Source organism: Archocentrus centrarchus, unplaced genomic scaffold (genome assembly GCF_007364275.1).
Source record: "Archocentrus centrarchus isolate MPI-CPG fArcCen1 unplaced genomic scaffold, fArcCen1 scaffold_26_ctg1, whole genome shotgun sequence".
In the NCBI taxonomy this organism is placed as follows: Eukaryota; Metazoa; Chordata; class Actinopteri; order Cichliformes; family Cichlidae; genus Archocentrus; species Archocentrus centrarchus.
Window position 1 is genome coordinate 730,262 of NW_022060256.1, and position 20,868 is coordinate 751,129.

Genomic DNA, 20,868 nt, shown 5'->3' on the forward strand with positions numbered 1-20,868 from the left:
GGCCCCTCCCCAATCAGACCAGGAGCGACATGTTTAGCCGCATGTTCTCCTTGAATCGCTGGCTGTCTGAGTGGTGTCCAAAAAATGATGTGGGCTTCATAGATAATTGGCAAAGTTTCTGGGGAAAACCTGGTCTTGTTAGGAGAGACGGCATCCATCCCACTTTGGATGGAGCAGCTCTCATTTCTAGAAATCTGGCCAAATTTATTAACCCTCCTAAAAACTGACTACCCAGGGTTGAGACCAGGAAGCAGAGTTGCAGTCTTACACGCCTCTCTGCAGCTTCTCTCCTGCCATCCCCCCAAAACCCCATCCCCATAGAGTCGGTGCCTGCTCCCAGACCACCAAAAAACAAAGCTAAAATCAGCAAAAAGCTATTTAAGCATAAAAATTCAAAAACAATAAATAATACAGCTTCATCAACTGCACCAAAGAATAAAACAATTAAATGTGGATTGTTAAACATTAGGTCTCTCTCTTCCAAGTCCCTATTAGTAAATGATTTAATAATTGATCAAAGTATTGATTTATTCTGCCTTACAGAAACCTGGTTACAGCAGGATGAATATGTTAGTTTAAATGAATCAACACCCCCGAGTCACAGTAACTGTCAGAATGCTCGAAGCACAGGTCGAGGAGGAGGATTAGCTGCAATCTTCAATTCCAGCTTATTAATTAATCAGAGACCCAGACAAAGTTTTCATTCTTTTGAAAGCCTGACTCTTAGTCTTGTCCATCCTAATTGGGAAAATCAAAAACCTGTTTTATTTGTTATTATCTATCGTCCACCTGGTCCCTACTCAGAGTTTCTGTCTGATTTCTCAGACTTTTTATCTGATTTAGTGCTCAGTTCAGATAAAATAATTATAGTGGGTGATTTTAACATCCATGTAGATGCTGAGAATGACAGCCTCAACACTGCATTTAATCTATTGTTAGATTCAATTGGCTTCTCTCAAAATGTAAAGGAGCCCACCCACCACTTTAATCATACTCTGGATCTTGTCCTAACATACGGCATAGAAACTGAAGACCTAACAGTCTTCCCTGAAAGCCCCCTCCTGTCTGATCATTTCTTAGTAACATTTACATTTACTTTAATGGATTACACAGCAGGGGGGAATAAGTTTAATTACAGTAGAAGTCTTTCTGAAAGTGCTGTAACTAAGTTTAAGGATCTAATTCCTTCATTGTTATGCTCTTCAGTGCCAACACAGTGCAGAGCAGCTACCTAAACTCTGCTCCCAGTGAGGTTGATTATCTCGTCATTAGTTTTACATCCTCACTGCGTATAACTTTGGATACTGTGGCTCCTCTGAAAAGGAAAGCTTCAAATCAGAAGTGCCTGACTTCGTGGTATAATTCACAAACGCACAGCTTAAAGCAGATAACCCGAAAGCTGGAGAGGGAATGGCATCTCACTAAATTAGAAGATGCTCATTTAGCCTGGAAAAAGAGTTTGTTGCTCTATAAAAAAGCCCTCCGTAAAGCTAGGACATCTTACTATTCATCATTAATTGAAGAAAATAAGAACAACCCCAGGTTTCTTTTCAGCACTGTAGCCAGGCTGACAAAGAGTCAGAGCTCTGTAGAGCCGAGTATTCCTTTCACGTTAACTAGTAGTGACTTCATGGATTTCTTTACAAATAAAATTTTAGACATTCGAGAAAAAATTATTCATAACCATCTCAAAGATTATTCTTCATGTTCGGCTGCTTTCAGCACTGCTGGTATTTGTTTAGACTCTTTTGCTCCAGTTGATCTTTCAGAGTTAACTTCAATAGTTACTTCCTCCAAACCAGCAACATGTTTGTTAGATCCCATTCCTACTAGACTGTTCAAAGAAGTCTTTCCAATTATTGATGCTTTAATCTTAAAAATGATCAATCTGTCTTTATTAGTTGGCTATGTACCACAGACCTTCAAGGTGGCTGTAATTAAACCTCTGCTTAAAAAGCCATCACTTGACCCAGCTGTCTTAGCTAATTATAGGCCAATCTCCAACCTTCCTTTTCTCTCAAAGATTCTTGAAAGAGTAGTTGTAAAACAGCTAACTGATCATCTGCAGAGGAACGGTTTATTTGAAGAGTTTCAGTCAGGTTTCAGAATTCATCACAGTACAGAAACAGCATTAGTGAAGGTTACCAATGATCTTCTTACAGCCTCTGACAGTGGACTCATCTCTGTTCTTGTCCTGTTGGACCTCAGTGCAGCTTTTGATACTGTTGACCATAACATTTTATTACAGAGTTTAGAGCTTGCTATAGGTATTAAAGGTACTGCACTGCAGTGGTTTGAATCATATTTATCTCATAGACTCCAATTTGTTCATGTAAATGGGGAGTCTTCTTCACACACTAAGGTTAATTATGGAGTTCCACAGGGTTCTGTGCTAGGACCAATTTTATTTACATTATACATGCTTCCCTTAGGCAGTATTATTAGAAAGCACTGCATCAATTTTCATTGTTATGCAGATGATACTCAGCTTTACCTATCAATGAAGCCAGATGACACACATCAATTAGTTAAACTGCAGGAATGTCTTAAAGATATTAAGGCCTGGATGACCTCTAATTTCCTGCTTCTAAATTCAGATAAAACTGAAATTCTTGTTCTCGGCCCCACAAATCTTAGAAACATGGTGTCTAACCAGATACTTACTCTGGATGGCATTACTTTGGCCTCCAGTAACACTGTGAGAAATCTTGGAGTCATTTTTGACCAGGATATGTCCTTCAATGCACATATTAAACAAATATGTAGGACCGCTTTTTTGCATTTGCGCAATATTTCTAAAATTAGAAACATCCTTTCTCAGAGTGATGCTGAAAAGCTAATTCATGCATTTATTACTTCTAGGCTGGATTATTGTAATTCATTATTATCAGGCTGTCCTAAAAGCTTTCTGAAAGCCTTCAGCTGATCCAAAATGCTGCAGCTAGAGTACTGACAGGGACTAGAAAGAGAGAGCAGATTTCTCCCATATTGGCTTCTCTTCATTGGCTCCCTGTTAAATCTAGAATAGAATTTAAAATTCTTCTCCTCACATACAAGGTCTTGAATAATCAGGCACCATCTTATCTCAAAGACCTCATAGTACCATATCACCCCAATAGAGCACTTCGCTCTCAGACTGCTGGCTTACTTGTGGTTCCTCGGATACTTAAGAGTAGAATGGGAGGCAGAGCCTTCAGCTTTCAGGCGCCTCTTCTGTGGAACCAGCTTCCAGCTTGGATTCGGGAGACAGACACCCTCTCTATTTTTAAGATTAGGCTTAAAACTTTCCTTTATGATAAAGCTTATAGTTAGGGCTGGATCAGGTGACCCTGAACCATCCCTTAGTTATGCTGCTATAGGCCTAGTCTGCTGGGGGGTTCACATAATGCACTGTTTCTCATTCACCTTATTTACTTTGTTTATACTCCACTCTGCATTTAATCAATAATTGATATTAATCTCTGGCTCTCTTCCACAGCATGTCTTTCTCTCCCCTCAGCCCAACCGGTCGCGGCAGATGACTGCCCCTCCCTGAGCCTGGTTCTGCTGGAGGTTTCTTCCTGTTAAAAGGGAGTTTTTCCTTTCCACTGTCGCCAAGTGCTGCTCATAGGGGGTCGTTTTGACTGTTGGGTTTTCTCTGTATTATTGTAGGGTCTTTACCCACAATACAAAGCGCCTTGAGGCGACAGTTTGTTGTGATTTGGCGCTATATAAATAAAATTGAATTGAATTGAATTGAATTGAATTGAAAAAGGAAAGTTTTAAGCCTAATCTTAAAAATAGAGAGGGTGTCTGTCTCCTGAATCCAAGCTGGGAGCTGGTTCCACAGAAGAGGGGCCTGAAAGCTGAAGGCTCTGCCTCCCATTCTACTCTTAAGTATCCTAGGAACCACAAGTAAGCCAGCAGTCTGAGAGAGAAGTGCTCTAATGCCATCCAGAGTAAGTATCTGGTTAGACACCATGTTTCTAAGATTTGTGGGGCAGTTTCAGTTTTATCTGATTTTAGAAGCAGGAAATTAGAGGTAACCCAGGCCTTAATGTCTTTAAGACATTCCTGCATTTGAACTAATTGATGTGCATCATCTGGCTTCATCAATAGATAAAGCAGAGTATCATCTGCATAAAAATTAAAATTGATGCAATGCTTTCTAATAATACTGCCTAAGGGAAGCATGTATAATGTAAATAAAATTGGTGCTAGCACAGAACCCTGTGGAACTCCATAATTAACCTTAGTGTGTGAAGAAGACTCCCCATTTACATAAACAAATTGGAGTCTATTAGATAAATATGATTCAAACCACTGCAGTGCAGTACCTTTAATACCTATAGTATGGCGCTGCCAAGATGGCGCCGCGAATGGATGCCCTGGTACTTCGGTGCGCTCTGTTTTGTTTGTTTTTGTGCGTTATTTCTGTGTCTGGACACTCTTCTGGGTATTCTTACACCAGAGAAGAGCTTTTCAACATTAGGTCCACAACACCTTCGGATTTATTTCCTGTTTTTGTCGCATCTGCGGCGGATTTATTACACACTCTGGCCCAGAAAGTGAGACGCCGAAAGAGAGGGAAGCGCGCTGGCGTCCTTGTGAGGCTAAGGAGACGTGGATTACGCACAGCCTTACCTGGGATTTTCCTCTCCAACGTGCGTTCACTTAGGAACAAAATGGACGAACTGACACTGATGAGGAGCATGAATAGAGACTTTTCCATATCCTGTGTGTTATGCTTCACGGAGTCATGGCTGTGTGAGGAGATACCGGACTGCGCGCTCCAGTTGGAGGGATTTCATCTCCTCCGCGCAGACCGGCAAGCTGCGCTTTCCGGCAAGGCTACAGGTGGAGGAGTCTGCTTCTACATAAACAGTGGCTGGTGTACGGATGTGACAGTGATTGCTAAGCACTGCTCTCCCTCACTGGAATATCTTTTCATTCACTGTAAACCGTTTTACTCTCCGCGGGAGTTCGCTTCATTCATACTGGCCGCTGTTTACATCCCGCCGGACGCGGACGTGCACGAGGCCCAGTGCGCGCTCACAGAGCAGATTCTGTGCATGGAGCGGACATACCCGGACTCTCTTATCATCGTACTTGGGGACTTTAATAAAGCCAGCCTGAGACAGGAACTTCCCAAATATAAACAATATATCACATGTCCGACCAGAGAGGAGAAGACACTAGACCACTGCTACAGCACGATAAGCGGGGCTTATCACGCAGTGCCCCGCGCTGCACTCGGCCTCTCTGACCACGACATGATCCACCTGATCCCCGCGTACAGACAGAGGCTGAAGCTCTCAAAACCTGTGGTGAGGACAACAAAGCAGTGGACCCGTGAGGCTGTGGAGGAGCTCCGCACATGCTTCGAAACTACAGACTGGGACTCAATGAGGGCTGCCTGTGACAGTCTGGATGACTACACGGACACTGTAACCTCGTATATCCACTTCTGCGAGGACAGCATTGTGCCATCACGCACCAGGGTGAGTTATAACAGTGACAAACCCTGGTTTACTCCCAAACTGAAGCAGCTGTGGATAGAGAAGAGGGAGGCTTTTAAAAGTGGGGACAAAGACTGCTACAAAGAGGCCAAGTACAGGTTTAGCAAGGAAGTGGCCACTGCTAGATCACATCACTCTGAGACTATACAGCAGCAGATCTCAGAGAACGACGCGGCCTCTGTATGGAAAGGTTTTAGGCAGATTACCAACTACAAGCCTAAAACCCCCCACTCCACAGACGACCTACAAACTGCAAATAGACTGAACGAGTTCTATTGTCGTTTTGATGATCAGTTCAGCAGCCTTCACACCTCCACCAGTCCCAACTACAATACAGCCAACACAAATATTCACCCCCCAACCTCCCCCACTCCCCACACCTCAGAGAAGCCCACATCATCAAGGACTCCCACCCCAGAGTCCCCCTCCTCCCCCACCCCCACAGTCTTTTGTATTCAGGAGGACCAGGTGCTAAAGCAGTTCAGGAGTGTCAAAGCTCGCAAAGCTCCAGGTCCAGATGGTGTCTCACCTGCCACACTGAGACACTGTGCTAACGAGCTTGCCCCATTGTTCACGAACATCTTCAACTCCTCACTGGAGGCTTGCCACGTGCCTGTCTGCTTTAAAACTGCTACCATTGTTCCTGTCCCCAAGAAGCCAAGGATCACTGGACTAAATGACTACAGACCTGTGGCACTGACTTCTGTGGTCATGAAGTCATTTGAGCGTCTGGTGCTGTCCCACCTCAAGTCCCTCACAGCCCCCCTTCTGGACCCCCTGCAGTTTGCCTACAGAGCCAACAGGTCTGTGGACGACGCCATCAACCTGACTCTGCACTTCATCCTACAGCATCTGGACTCCCAGGGAACCTACGCCAGGATCCTGTTTGTGGACTTCAGCTCTGCCTTCAACACCATCATCCCTGATCTCCTCCAAGACAAGCTGTCCCAGATGAACGTGCCTGATCCCATCTGCAGGTGGATCACTGACTTCCTGACGAACAGGAAGCAGCACGTGAGGCTGGGGAAGAATGTCTCGGACTCCCGGACCATCAGCACTGGCACTCCTCAGGGCTGTGTCCTCTCTCCTCTGCTCTTCTCCCTGTATACCAACTGCTGCACCTCTGACCACCAGTCTGTCAAGCTTATTAAGTTTGCAGATGACATGACTCTCATCGGACTCATCTCAGACGGGGACGAGTCGGCCTACAGGATGGAGGTCAAACGTCTGGTGTCCTGGTGCAGCCACAATAACCTGGTACTGAACGCCCAGAAGACAGTGGAGATTATAGTGGACTTTAGGAAGCACACAGCCCCTCTACCCTCCATCATCCTGACTGACACCCCCATCACCACAGTGGACTCTTCTCGCTTCCTGGGAACTACCATCACCCAGGACCTCAAGTGGGAGCCCACCATCACCTCTGTCATCAAAAAGGCCCAGCAGAGGATGTACTTCCTGCGGCAGTTGAAGAAATTCAACTTGCCAGCAAGGACCATGGTGCAGTTCTATACTGCCATCATTGAGTCCATCCTCACCTCCTCCATCACTGTGTGGTACGCTGGAGCCACCACTAGGGACAAACAGAGACTACAGCGCGTTGTGCACTCTGCTGAGAAGGTGATTGGCTGTAACCTCCCATCTCTCCAGGACCTGTACACCTCCAGGACACTGGGGCGTGCAGGTCGGATCACAGCCGACCACTCTCACCCTGGGCACAGACTTTTTGACCCTCTCCCCTCAGGCAGGAGGCTACGGTCCATACGGACCAGAACCTCCCGCCATAAGAACAGTTTCTTCCCCTCTGCTGTTGGACTCATGAACAATTACCCTAAGACTGTTACCACCACCCTCCACAAACGCTGATGACCCTATGTTTATGCACCTGTCTGACTGCACTGATGTACATATTAGTGGAATATAGTCTACATTCTTCTATCTTTTAATTAGTCTCTGCACTGTATATTTTGTAATTTTGTAATATTGTGCTATAGTTATAGCTCTAATATCTCTGTATATTTGCAATTTGTATACTTGTATATTGTCTTATAGTTTTTATACTTATTTGTTTTTTTTCTGTAAGCACGAAGTACCGCAGCAATTTCCTAATGCTGTGAACCTGTTCACCCATATGGCAATAAAACCTTCTGATTCTGATTCTGATTCTGATTCTGATAGTATGCTCTAATCACTTTTATTTACAGCTATGAAGGAAACTACTTTAAAACCTGCCATTTAGATATTTTGATTCTGTTATTCTGATCATAAGGAAAGCTTTCAAATTTTGCTTTAGAGAAAAACCAAACTTGTATTTTCCTGTGAAATAAAACTCTGAGCTGAAGAATGTGTTTGTGTCCTGAGCAAAGGAAGGTCTGCTGGATCTCTTTAGTATCAGGGCTGCAACTAATGATTATTTCAGCATCAACTAATCTTGTAGTTATGAATCTATAATTTTCCAGTGCAATACAATATGTAATTGGCAAATGGTCCAACAAACTAAAATCAGATCTATAAAAAGAACATGCAGGATTCCCAGTACTAAACATTATAGGAGATCAAGAAATGTACAACAAGGCAGAAAACCAAATAGATCCTATTTCAAGCTTTACGCTCAAACAATGGTTCCTCATTATAAGAGAATATAAGATCCAGAAAGATGCTAACCTATTAAAATGGGTAGCATATGACAGCAGTTTTATACCGCCTAAATATGACAACAGATTTAAACAGTGGACAAATAAGGGAATCGCAGCATGGTGCATTTTGATGAAGGACGGACGGCTGGAGAGTTTCCAAAATATTAAAGAAAATTATAACTTAGACCAGAGCAAATTTTTTAGATAGCTACAACTTAGAGCTTATTATATGAAAGAGATCAGGACAGATCCATCCAGGGAAGTACACCAAATAATCCAAACAATAATCTACGCCTATAAAGAAAGTAAAGTTAGAGTCATATCCAGGCTATATAAAAACTTGCTCATGAACAGATCCTCCACCAAATACATGAAAGAAAAATGGGAATCAGAGTTTAACATAAAAATCACAGATGAAGAATGGCTGAACATGTGGAGGTTTCATACCACAACCACAAATTCAAGGATCTGGAGGGAATTCTGGAAAAATCTAATATGTTTTTTTTTTTTTTATCTCACCCAAGGTCAAAAGTAAACAGTTAAACAAAAGTGTACCCTGCTGGTGAGACTGTGGAAAATTAGAGGCAGATCTGGCACACATCTTTTGGAAATGCGATAAAATAACACAATTTTGGAAGACGTTAAGTAATTTGCTCCTGAAAATACTTCCGATTCCTATGACCTGTACCTCACTATACCTGTGTAATTTTCCTGAAGAAAGTATACAAAAAAGGGACATATATTTGGTTAAAATACTACTAGTAGCCAGTAAAAAGGCAATTATAAGGAAATGGAGGGAAAAAAAGGTTTGGGTGCTTTGTTACACCTGTAACCACATCCAACTGTGATGTCACTGCGTGCTGACACACCCCAGTGTGCACATCTGCATCACTGCAGCAGATGTTGAACCTGGTGTTAAAATGTGCTTAAACGTGCTCATAGACATGATTAAAATACTGAGTGTTTCTACCTAAGCTGTTGGTTCATACATCACAGTTATTCTTATTTTTCTGTCTTTAAACAATTAAACATGTTTTTGTCTAAAAGGAGGCTCTAAATGAGAGTTTATGGAGTCATAAAAACCTAAAGGGTCGTACTCCAAAGATCTGAACCCAGACCAGTGATAGTGAACTGTTTGCAGTCATGGTGTCAACACTGAGAAAAAAAACACATCAAAGATCTCAAACTGGACTTACTGGTTCTGAACTCAGCCGTAACTTGATGGTTTTATTGTCCAGGATGATCTCATGATTGTTCCTCGCGAGGACTCGCGCTCTCACTGTAATCACACCAGACAATATTCATACACAGCTGCACACGCATCACTTTACTGCAAAGATTTACATCACTCATTAACTACTAACAGTAACTGGGCAGCACGGTGCTGTGGTGGTTAACACTACTACCTCACAGCTAAAAGGTCTGGGTTCTAATCCACCCTGGGTGGGCCTTTCTGCATTTTGCATGTTGTCTCCGTGGGTTTCCTCTCACAGTCCAAAGACACCCAGTTAGTGGAGTTAGGTTAAATGGTGATTCTAAATTGCCCATAGGTGTGGATGTGGGTGCGAATGGCAGTCTGTCTCTGTGTTAAGCCCTGTGACAGGCTGTCAGCCTGTACAGGGTACATCCTGTACAGGCTGACAGCAGGGATAGGCTCCAGTCCTCCTGACCCTGAACAGGATAAGTGGAAGAGAATGGATGGATGGATGAACTGCTATTTGGACTGAAGCTGTAAGAAAGAAATCTCATCTTACTTCCACTGAGCACTTCCTGTGACTATAAAAACTTCCTGTCATGTTTTCAGTCTCTGACTTTTGTTGGTTTTTGATGTCTGCTGCTCATTATAAAAGTAAATTCCTTGTGTGCAAAAATTTTTATTTGTTTGCTGTTTCCAGCTTAAGAAAAAAAAAAACTCCTGGAAGCAGCCCTGGCTTCAAATAACACATTTCTAAAAGTGATACCAGCTCCAAGCATAAAAATTTAATAATCATGTAGCTCCACATTAAAGTTTGCTTTAGAGCAGACAGCTCCAACCTCTGGTTTTCTGTTCCATCACAAAGATCATGATGTGTTTCACTAACCTGAGCAGCACTCTGCTGTCTCACAACAGCAATAAGGATTAGCACTGTGGCCAGAGGTGAAGTGGACGCTGGGAAATCAGCTGAAATGAAGGAGTTTAAATGTTTCAATCAGCTGCTCTCTGAGAGTTTTATCCATCCATCCATTTCCGTCTGCTTAGCCTTTTCAAGGTCGGGGGGTGGGGGCTGGAGCCTTTGTACAGGGAACATACACCCAGTACACTGGGGACTGTACACTGTACAGTTCGCCACTGAACTGAAAAGTTTGAACTCCGAGTTAAAACGCTGTTAAACGCTGAAGCTTTTAGACGATTAGAGGAGATTTCACTGAACTTTCCCTGCAGTTTGTTCACTTTCTTACGTGTAAACCTCAGGGGTTTGTTTGTCCTTCCATCATTACACTGACGGCTCTTCAGGCTCACGGTCTCTCTGTTCGTTTGTGTTTTTAATTATTAAAATCTGATCTGATTTCGCATCTGAACCACCATGGAGCAGACTCTCACCCTCCTCTGAGCTGAAGTGAACAGCCGCCCTCAGTGCTCCTTCCTCCGCCTCCACCCGGCACTCTCCTCCGCTCGACTTCTTCTTGCTCTGGAAGTAAAGCTGCAGTTTGTTCTTCAGGGTTTTGGTCTGAGCGGGACTCCAGTCCCCCTCCACGGTCACCGGCGGACCCTCCATCCTGCTGTCCGGTTCACACACACAGCCGGCGCACACTTCAGGCTAAACTTTAGTTTCGTTTTCATTTCATCACAAACAAAAACTGGAAGTCTGACTCACGGCTTATTTTCTTTACACTCAGACTGCGCAAACCAGTCAAAGTACTTTTTACATTTTATGTTATAACATATAATGACTAAAATGTAAAGAACCACCTAGGAAAACATAGAAACCCCCAAACAGTCACTTTACATGAACTCAACAGAGTTCATGGAGAAGTTATATTTTATAGTATTTTTAGGGTTTTAAACATCAGGTTTTGATTTTTGACATGCTGTGTGTAAGCATTTCAAAATAAGAAAAGACAGCTAGAATTTTGTTATTTAGTAACCTTTTATGTACAGAAAATGTATGTTTAGAAAAATTCAAAAAAAGAATGTGCATGAGTTTTAATACATTTTAACCTGCTGTATTTTTGCATTTGTGTTTTATATTATGATGTGTATATAATGTTTATATTAGGTGTTTTATATTATACTGACATGTTTAATGTTTAGAAAAATGTAAATTGGTGGCATTTTGTGCAAGAAAACAACATGAATTGCGTTATTGAAATAGTCGACAACAGACTGAAGTTGAGTTAAATGTGTTTAGTTTTGAAAATGTGGATACGGATTGGACAAAAGGAGCTGGGACTGAAAACAGTTCAGCTGAGGATGAGATCTATGTTTACCCACAGATTTACTGCTCATGCGTTGTGTGTATAAAAGAGAATTATATAAACATTACATTACAATAATCTGATCCAATCACTATAACCCCCCCAATAAAGTCACATCATTTCGATTTACAAAAGACATCTTACATGAATAACATGTTATTTTTCTTTATTCATGATCAATTTTGGGTAAACTACTAGCATGTTTAATCATTTGGTAATGTAACCCCCCTCTCCCCACAAAAACTTGGTATCACCCAACCCGCTTTCTCTACCAAGCCGCAGCGTTCGCTTTGGAAGCAGCTGCTGGGCAGCGGGTGTAGTTTGAAAAAATGAAGAGCGCCAAAAAGCGGACAACCAACAATTTTTCATTGTTGGTCGACAACACCCCCTTGTAAAAAAGCGGAAAAATAAAAATGAGGTAAATGTATATGTATTGTTAGCTGAAGATTAATAACTATTCCGCTGTGTGAATACCGGTTCAGGTACTTTAGCTCTGTTAGACCTGCTGCTCCTAATTTAAAGAAGATAAAAGTGGTTATTTGCACACATGCGGCACAGTACAATACCTGTAATATGTAATAAACTAAACTCATTAAACAAGTATATAGTTTTACTCAAGTGAACACACAAATAACATTTTATGTATTTAGTTATTAATAACTAATAATAGTACTGATAACAGGACTGAAGATGAGAGTCCCAGAAAGGTCCAGGATGAGACTCGTTATATTTTATACACATCAAGTTCAAACCTTTTTCTCTACAGAACGTGTTTAATAGTAAAGATTGCATTAAACTCTCACATGCTCAGTGGAGAACAGACTGCTGTAAAATATTGTATTTATTATATTTGGCCATATTAAAACAGTTTCTTTAAAAGTGGAATGAGGGGCTGCAAAATTGGTAGTAAAACAAAACAGGTTCATGAAAGATATTTGTTACTGTTGGAAGAAATGTGAAAAATGTAAGCCTTTTCTTAATTGTTGAAGGTGCAGAGTAAATACAAATAAAGTTAAATAAATACACAGTAAAAGCATTACAATGTATTTCTAATACATTTCTAATTAACCCAAAATCTCCTGAATCCTTTTAGAAAAGTAAATGTTTTAATAAATAAATAAATAGGCAGAGAGCTTAACCCCCCCAATGTTGGACCCAAAGTTACGCCCTTGGATTAATATACAATATACAGTAATAATAATATTAACAGTTTCCGAAGTAACCATATTAAAACTGAGCTTGAACACTTTAAATGAATCTAATATGTCATTTATAAATTCTATATTTTTAATTATTTTACATCTTACGTAGTAAACTAATTTTAAATGAGTTGAAGGACGTTTACAGCACATTTTGTTCTTCTATGGAAACCTCGTTAATAGATCCTGTTAGAGAGAGAAACGTCGCCCCCTGCTGGAGACTGCTGCGTACTTTGGTCTTGAATTTGCAGAAAGTGAAATATTAGGAAAGAAGATCTTTTGTCTCACGACCTTTTTTTCCTTCAGTCAGCAACAAGCTGATTCATTTTCTGTCAGATAACAAAGAGATCACATTTGAGTTTAGAGTAAAGAAAATGATACAAAGAGGAAGTTCCCCATTTAACTAATCAAACACTAAACAATAGTAAAATGCAACTATAATAGGCGACATTTGGAGTAAACAAAAATCTAAAATCATCTCACAAAATGAACAATGTTGGAGGAAATCTTTTATTTTATTATCTCTGTGCTAAATAAGCTCAAATATTTTAATGCATTTAGAAACAGAAACTCACACAGGAAAGTCTGAAAGTCTAAGATACAAAGACACACACGCACACACACACATATATATGTACACATATATACACACAACATGAGAACACGTTCTGTTTATGGCAATAAATAAAGTTTTAAGAGCTGATTGTTGAACTTTAGGCTTCATTGGCTGCTTTGTTTTTACCTGCAGTGGAACAAGAAGAGTGGTGATGATGATGATGAGGAGGAGGAAGAACAACTTCACCCAAAAGCAGATTCAAATTATTTGTGTGAAAATATCAAAGCCAAGACTGGCCACCTGAGGGTGCAGCATCCCACTGAAATCCAGTAAAGCTCACAAAATTAAATGAGTAACACACCTGTCTTTGGTCAAAGTAGGAATCAGTGTGAGCGAGGGCAGAGAAGTGTGTGTGTGTGTTTATAGGTGCTGAGAGGCTTGGGTGGAGGAGGTGGAGGCGTTGGTTTGGCACAGGTGTACGACACCTGCAGGCACCTGGTCTCCTTACAGGGATATTCCCCGAACAGCGGCTCAGTGACGGGGACCCTGCAGGACCTCCGGCTCCCACAGCTGCACACACAGGTTGCAGTTTGGAACGAGAAAAATCTGGGCTCAGATTTCAAATTCAGTTATTTCCACGTCTCTCTGTAACTACAATACCCATGATTATTAGCTGCTGGTGCTGTTCTTGATGAGGGAAATCAGAACTGTTGAAAAAACCTTGAAACACTCAAGAACTCCCACTTTCTGGACTTCCTGTATAATCGGGGGACTCATGAGGTGTACAAGAAAGAGTGGAGCTGCAGAACAAAAATGCAAGACGGGACAGTAGACACACTAACAGTTTTCTAAGTATTACATGCTGCTTTAGGTCACCACAACCAGCTGCTTCTATACACACACTCATGTTATGCACACACTGAATACTGCTTTATTGTTTGGAAACATTCAATCATGCTGTAAATCCTTAATCAATCAGCATGCATTAGCAGAAAGCTAGCAAAATTAGCTTCCCTGTAAAGGAGAGGAGAATACATTAATATTAATATTGTTCTATTTTTGTAAACTAAAATATATAACTGACTGTCTAGAAGCTGGTGTAAATAATTGTTTTAACTAGTTTAACTCCTTTAAATCCTACTCATTGAAGACTGTCTCATGAGCGCCCCCTAGGTGAACTGCTGACAGTCTGGGGGACAATGGGATCAATAATATTGATCTGCACAAATCAGCTGATTGTAGTGAATTTACAGCTCAAATTGACCAGAAACTGATCTACAATCAGAAAGTGAACTGATTTAGTTTGGAGTTCAGTGAGTGGATGTTTGTTAGTGAAATGCACCTCAGAGGGTGTAGCTTCCTCCACCCATCTGTTTTTATATGCAGAGGAAGTGAAGTAACTAGATATGTTCTACCACAGCTCCATTCTTTGCCCTTATCTGTCCATCTAACACTTGAAGCATCAGTCATGTGACATCATCTAAACCAAAAACAGGGTGAATAAAGTTACATCTTCACACGTGCTCATCTTCAGTGTTTGGTCACCACTTCCATTCCTCAAACCTCAGAATGAAGCAGAGTTTTCTTACAGATCCTCCACCACCATCTCAGACCAGAGGGAGGAGCAGTAGTTGCCGGGTCTGTCGTCTGGGTGGTGTTTCCCCGCTCTACACCTTGTCTCCACCCCCACCTTACAGAGGCCTATCTGGGTGCATCTGCAGAAATGCCACAAAGCGGGACCGAGTTTCATTTCAGTTTTGTCACAAATGTTTCTTTTTCTTTAGTTTCTGGGGCTTGAAAAAAATCAAGTCTTTCAGGGTATGTCTCCACCAGCTTTGCACATCTAGTGACTGAATTTTTTGCCCATTCTTCTTTGCAAAACAGCTCAAGCTCAGTCAGATTAGATGGAGAGCGTTTGTGAACAGCAGTTTTCAGATCTTGCCACAAATTCTGGATTGGGTTTAGGTCTGAACTTTGACTGGGCCGTTCTAACACATGAATATGTTTGGTTTTAAACCATTCCATTGTAGCCCTGGCTTTATGTTTAGGGTCTTCGTCCTGCTGGAAGGTGAACCTCCGCCCCAGTCTCAAGTCTTTTGCAGACTCCAACAGGTTTTCTTCCAGGATTGTCCTGTATTTGGCTCCATCCATCTTCCCATCAATTCTGACCAACTTCCCTGTCCCTGCTGAAGAGAAGCAGCCCCAGAGCATGATGCTGCCACCACCATATTTGACAGTGGGGATGGTGTGTTCAGAGTGATGTGCAGTGTTAATTCTCCGCCACAGGTAGCATTTTGCATTTTGGCCAAAAAGTTCAATTTTGGTCTCATCTGACCAAAGCACCTTGTTCCACATGTTTGCTGTGTCTCCAACAGCTTCTGACAAACTGCAAACGGGACTTTTTATGGTTTTCTTTTAACAATGGCTTTCTTCTTGCCACTCTTCCATAAAGACCACATTTGTGCAGTGCATGACTAATAGTTGTCCTGTGGACAGATTCCCCCACCTGAGCTGTGGATGTCTGCATTTCATCCAGAGTCACCATGGGCCTCTTGGCTGCATCTCTGATCAGTGCTCTTCTCGTTCGGCCTGTAAGTTTGGGTGGACGGCCTTGTCTTGGTAGGTTTACAGTTGTGCCATACTCTTTCCATTTCCGGATAATGGATTGAACAGTGCTCCGTGAGCTGTTCAAAGCTTGGGAAATCTTTTTATAGCCTAAGCCTGCTTTAAACTTCTCCACAACCTTATTCCTGATCTGTCTGCTGTGTTCTTTGGACTTCATGATGCTGTTTACTCCCCAATATTCTCTTAACCAACCTCTGAGGCCGTCACGGAGCAGCTGTATTTGTACTGAGATTAGATTACATACAGGTGGACTCTTTTTAGTCATTAGCAGTCATCAGGCAACTTCTGAATGCAACTGGGTGCACTCAGAGAAAAGGGGGCTGAATACTTTTGCACACCACACTTTTCAGTTTTTTATCTGTAAAAAATGGTTTGAATCATGTATAATTTTCTTTCCACTTCACAATTGTAACCACTTTGTGTTGGTCTTTCACATTAAATTCCAGTGAAATATATTTATGTTTGTGGTTGTAATGTGACAAAATATGGAAAAGTTTAAGGGGTATGAATACTTTTGCAAGCCACTGTATATAACTGTTTCAAAGCAGCACTTTTATTTTATGTCCTTTGGAGTGGAAATCCAGAGTTACTGACTGTTTTTTAAAACCAGGCTTCATAGTCTAGAAAGTCAGGAGAGAAGATCTTACTCAGAGCTGAGGAAGGAGGTCATCTGTCAGGAGATGAAGTTTGACGTTTACAAGTTTTGAAGTTCATGTTATAATTTGATTCATGTTCATCAACTTGAACAGATTTATGTCACAGTCAGTGATGAAGGAATGAATGAGTGTGTTTTCTTACCACAGGTCATCTTCCTCAGCCATCATCATCATCATTTACTGTGTTTCTGTGAGTCTAATGGACTTTATTCTGTCCACAATTCTTATTTTCAGTGCACAGATTATCACGTCTGTGACACACATTTTTTTTATAAAAATGCATGAGTCAAAATGTTAATGTGCCATTTCCAGGAAAACAAGTTACTTTTTAAGAGGGATTTTCCAGTAAAATGTTCCTGCTGCTGGAGCCACAGCCTCTGGACCTCTGGTGTCTGTGAGAGCGCAGAGCGTTTTTCTCACCTGCAGCTCGACTATAACACCACACTGCACTGAAAACACACAAGCCTGCATGAGTTAGAACCTCTAACAGCAAATCAAAAAAAAACATAAAAATTTAAATATTTCTGATGCCACAGAGGGAATGAAAAGGAGAATATGAAACTGTGATGATTAAATCGTCAACTTATTAAGTATAAGATCTTATAACGAGAACATGATCCACACATTTCTTTTCTTCAGCTTGAGCTTCTTTAATTTTTGATGTTTTGAATAGAGCATAACTGCTGTCTTCTAAACACATGTTTAAGTGTTTTGCTTTTGTCGGCTGGATTTGTAAATTAAAGCTTTTTTTATATGATAATTTTGAATTTGTGTATTTAAACATTTTCAGAAAACACGCCTTGCAAACAGGTAAATAATCAATATTGGAAAGTTTCTATCCATAAATATGAGTTTGCAACAAATGTCCATTAACTTTTCAATACATATTTTAAAAAAGATTCAAGTGTGAGCCTGAAATCTCCACCTCAGCAACACTTCTATCCATTTTTTTCCTGATCTGTTGGTTTTTATTGAAAAGTTTGTTCATATCACTCAAAGAGTTCAGTCCCATTAAACACTGAAAATGTTCCTCTGCTGACTGCTGGCAGTAAAACCAGCTTTGAATAAATTATGGAAATTTCAGCATATTTAGATAACTAATGCCGCATTTGCAGAAAACTTAATACAGGAATGTAATATCAAAAGTTGTTTTACTGTTTTGTTTTCTATTCTTGAAGTTTATAAGTTACATCTGAAACAAAGCGCTGAGTATTTCCCCCTTGCTTTTCTGTTCTAATTTCTTCTTTTTTCCAGCCAAGAGCCATCGTCACACCGAGGGACACCTCTGCATCCTGACATACATAATCAGCATACTTAATAAACAGTGTAATGTGACTGAATGAGAGAAAAATAAGTTGCCAGTAATACCAGAGAGTCTAAATGTTACAGATAAAACCAGGAAAACACAGAAGTACTGAGTGAGACTCACTGCTGAAGGCGACCAGCCTCAGTGGGACCATGTTGGTATCTCTCAGCCTCGTCTCTGTCTTCCATCTACAGTCGGTCTTACAGTGAAAGCAGCAGCTGGACGTCCACATATTTATATTTATGTGTCCATGCTGACAGCAGACACACAGACACCTGTCCCACCCAGATGCAATGAACATGTAAAACCCTGTGGAGCAGCAGGAGAGGCCTCCATAAAGCCACAAGTTTCAGGACCTTTAACACTTATATCCCCCTAAAGCTCTCAATAAGAAGCTCAGAGCTTAACAGAAACATCTGGAACTGTTGGAAACAGCTGCTAACAGGCCCAAGGTCACAGTTACAGGTTTAAAAGAACCTATAGCTCTACATATGCTGAACTACACAAACAAGGTTATCATCATGGTCCTGGGCCTGCAAACCCTTGTTTCTTAGTTTATGGTCTTTAATAGTTGTGTTACCTTTAATGTTACTGTTGCTGTTTTGTTTTGTTATAATGTTTCATGTGTTTCCCACATGTCTTCCTAGTTAGTTCCATTGCTTTACATCTTAATTCTCCCTGTGTTCCATCCCAAAGGGTTTCCCCTCATTGTGGAGTTTCTTCTGTTTATTTTTCAGTGTCTGTCTACCAGGGTTGTGTCTTGTCTGCATCCTCTTTATGTGGTGCCAAGTTTGCATTTGTATCAGTCTTCTCACTTCCTGATTTATTTTGACATCCCCCGTCTCTTATGCTTTGTGTTTTGTTTACTTCCCTGAGTCTCCTTAGTGTCACTCTGTTCAGCTGTTTGCCCCAGCAGTTTCCGTTCACTCTGTGTATTTATTGTTGCAGTTTTCCCTAGTGATGGGCTTTCTGAAACACTGAACCATTTGAAGCGATTGTGCCGGAATTGTGTCGAGGCTTCGAAACAATCTGAAACACATCTCTATAGTGACACTCAGTGGCTACTTTAGCTCATTCCACATCTGTATAATGACGTTCTCTGAAACAATGAAAAGCACAAGTGCTGAACAATTGTAAGCGAGGGTACTTATTACACCACACTATCAATAATTATGATCCGCACATGTTTTGGGAGAAACCGGCATCCAACAAAGCAAGAAAAACTCTCTTGTCAAAGACCGCAAGCTGTGACTGTAAAGAACTGTGTTTTAATATGTGTTTCAGTTGCTTATTAATTCAGTTAATGCACAACAAATGTATGACATAAAACATTTTGTAACAAGGCTGCCTTCACTTTCTCCTTGGTGATCTTGTACTTCTCCTCCACCATTTCTTTGGGTGCTTTTCTTGATGGCAGGTTGTAGCTGGGGTCAAGCTTTTGGACAAAGGCCCTAAAACCTTCATCCTCCACAACAGTGAAGGGCTGCAAATCCTTCACCACCAAGTTCACCAGAGCCTCATCCAACTCTTTCTGCCTGCCTTTTAAAAGAGAACATCAAATCAGTCCCAAAAGAGTAAATGTATCTTCAAAAAACCACTTTGGGTATGAGGCTGTTACTTGGCCATACAACAGCATTGCCAAAATACGCTAAACAACCAAACTGTGTTATAGGGAGTTTCTGTTCAGTGTGCTGTCACATTTCCTTCTGAAAATAATAAAGACTTTGGGAATTACAGTTAATATTATGTCCAATACACACAGACACAAATATATTGTGCCTTTGGTGGTTTTTGCATAAATACAGACAGGCAGGAAACATATTGATTCAATACAATTCTCATTTTTCAGCATTTGTTTGCTATTTCAGTGTTGACAATGTAATGTGGCTGAGATTTATCATTGTTTGGGCATTACTGAGTCCCATTTCAAACTGTGGCCATTCTCAGTGAGTTTTAATGCATTAAGGCTCAATCTGAATAATCTTTCAAACAATGCATACCTTGATTAGAGGGCCCAGGAGCAGGCCTACGTACAGAGGGAACATTACCTCCCTCTGAACCCTCTAAAATGGCAGAATGGGCACTCCTCAAATGGCGCATCGTAGAAGATGTATTATTGCAGAAGGGCAGCTGCTCAGGACAAATCATACACCTGACTTTATTTGGTGTTTCGAAATGGAAATGCTCCCACACTACAGATCGGGATCTCTTACAGGGATGTTCCATCTTAATCTATCTAGTCTATGTGACTACACCTGAAATTGCTGTACTATCTCGTACCTATCTTATCTCGCTGCTACTATGACTAACTATATTTTAAACTGAATTAATTTAATGTAATCCTACCTGTCTGCTTTTAAGTAACCTATGAATAAATATTCTAACTTGACTAATCTATCACTCACTAAATCACGCTATCAATTGCAATGTCACTATACCTGTATCAGATTCTTCCTCATCTCTCAAAACCCTCGAAGTTTCGATGTGTTTGGGTTAACTTTTATGCTTTCTGGCAGTGTCAGCAGGTAAGCCACCTGTCGCAGCTACGGTGAAATGCACCAAAGCCTCGCTTTGCCACGGTCACGTGACGTGACGTGTTTTTTGAACCAGGTTTTGGAGCAGTGTTTCGAAACATCTGCACTTCGGAGGCTCGACACAGTGTTGAAGCGTCTGTTTCGAGCGTCCCATCCCTACCATGCACACAGACACACAGTGTTGTGATCTCACATATGTGATGTTTTGAATATGTAGAAAGTTTGGAAAGAACGAAATCTTACTGTAACATATTTAATTTATACAATTCAGATACATGAAATAAACATATAATGTGTCACATTATGTCACAAAAATGTGATTGGTCAGTTTCAATGAAAGTGGAATGTCCTGGAATAACATTAATTAGTGTTTAATAATTCAAAATGAGTAATCAGTATAAA

The 20,868-nt window shown here is 41.0% G+C and overlaps 1 protein-coding gene across 2 annotated transcripts in view; it reads right to left on the bottom strand.

The window, feature by feature from the left end:
• LOC115775897 (protein mono-ADP-ribosyltransferase PARP14-like) overlaps positions 1 to 10,907 on the bottom strand; it is an 80,063-nt gene extending 69,156 nt beyond the window's left edge. For both annotated transcript variants that reach the window (XR_004019405.1, XM_030723407.1), the window contains exons 1-2: positions 10,716 to 10,907; positions 9,331 to 9,413 (exon numbers count right to left, since the gene is read on the bottom strand). Coding sequence is in view for 1 of the 2 variants with exons in the window: in XM_030723407.1 (XP_030579267.1) it covers positions 9,331 to 9,413; positions 10,716 to 10,890 (258 nt within the window). In the remaining variant the exon portion in view is untranslated. The remainder of the gene's footprint in view (positions 1 to 9,330; positions 9,414 to 10,715) is intronic.
• Between the last annotated feature and the right edge of the window lie 9,961 nt (positions 10,908 to 20,868).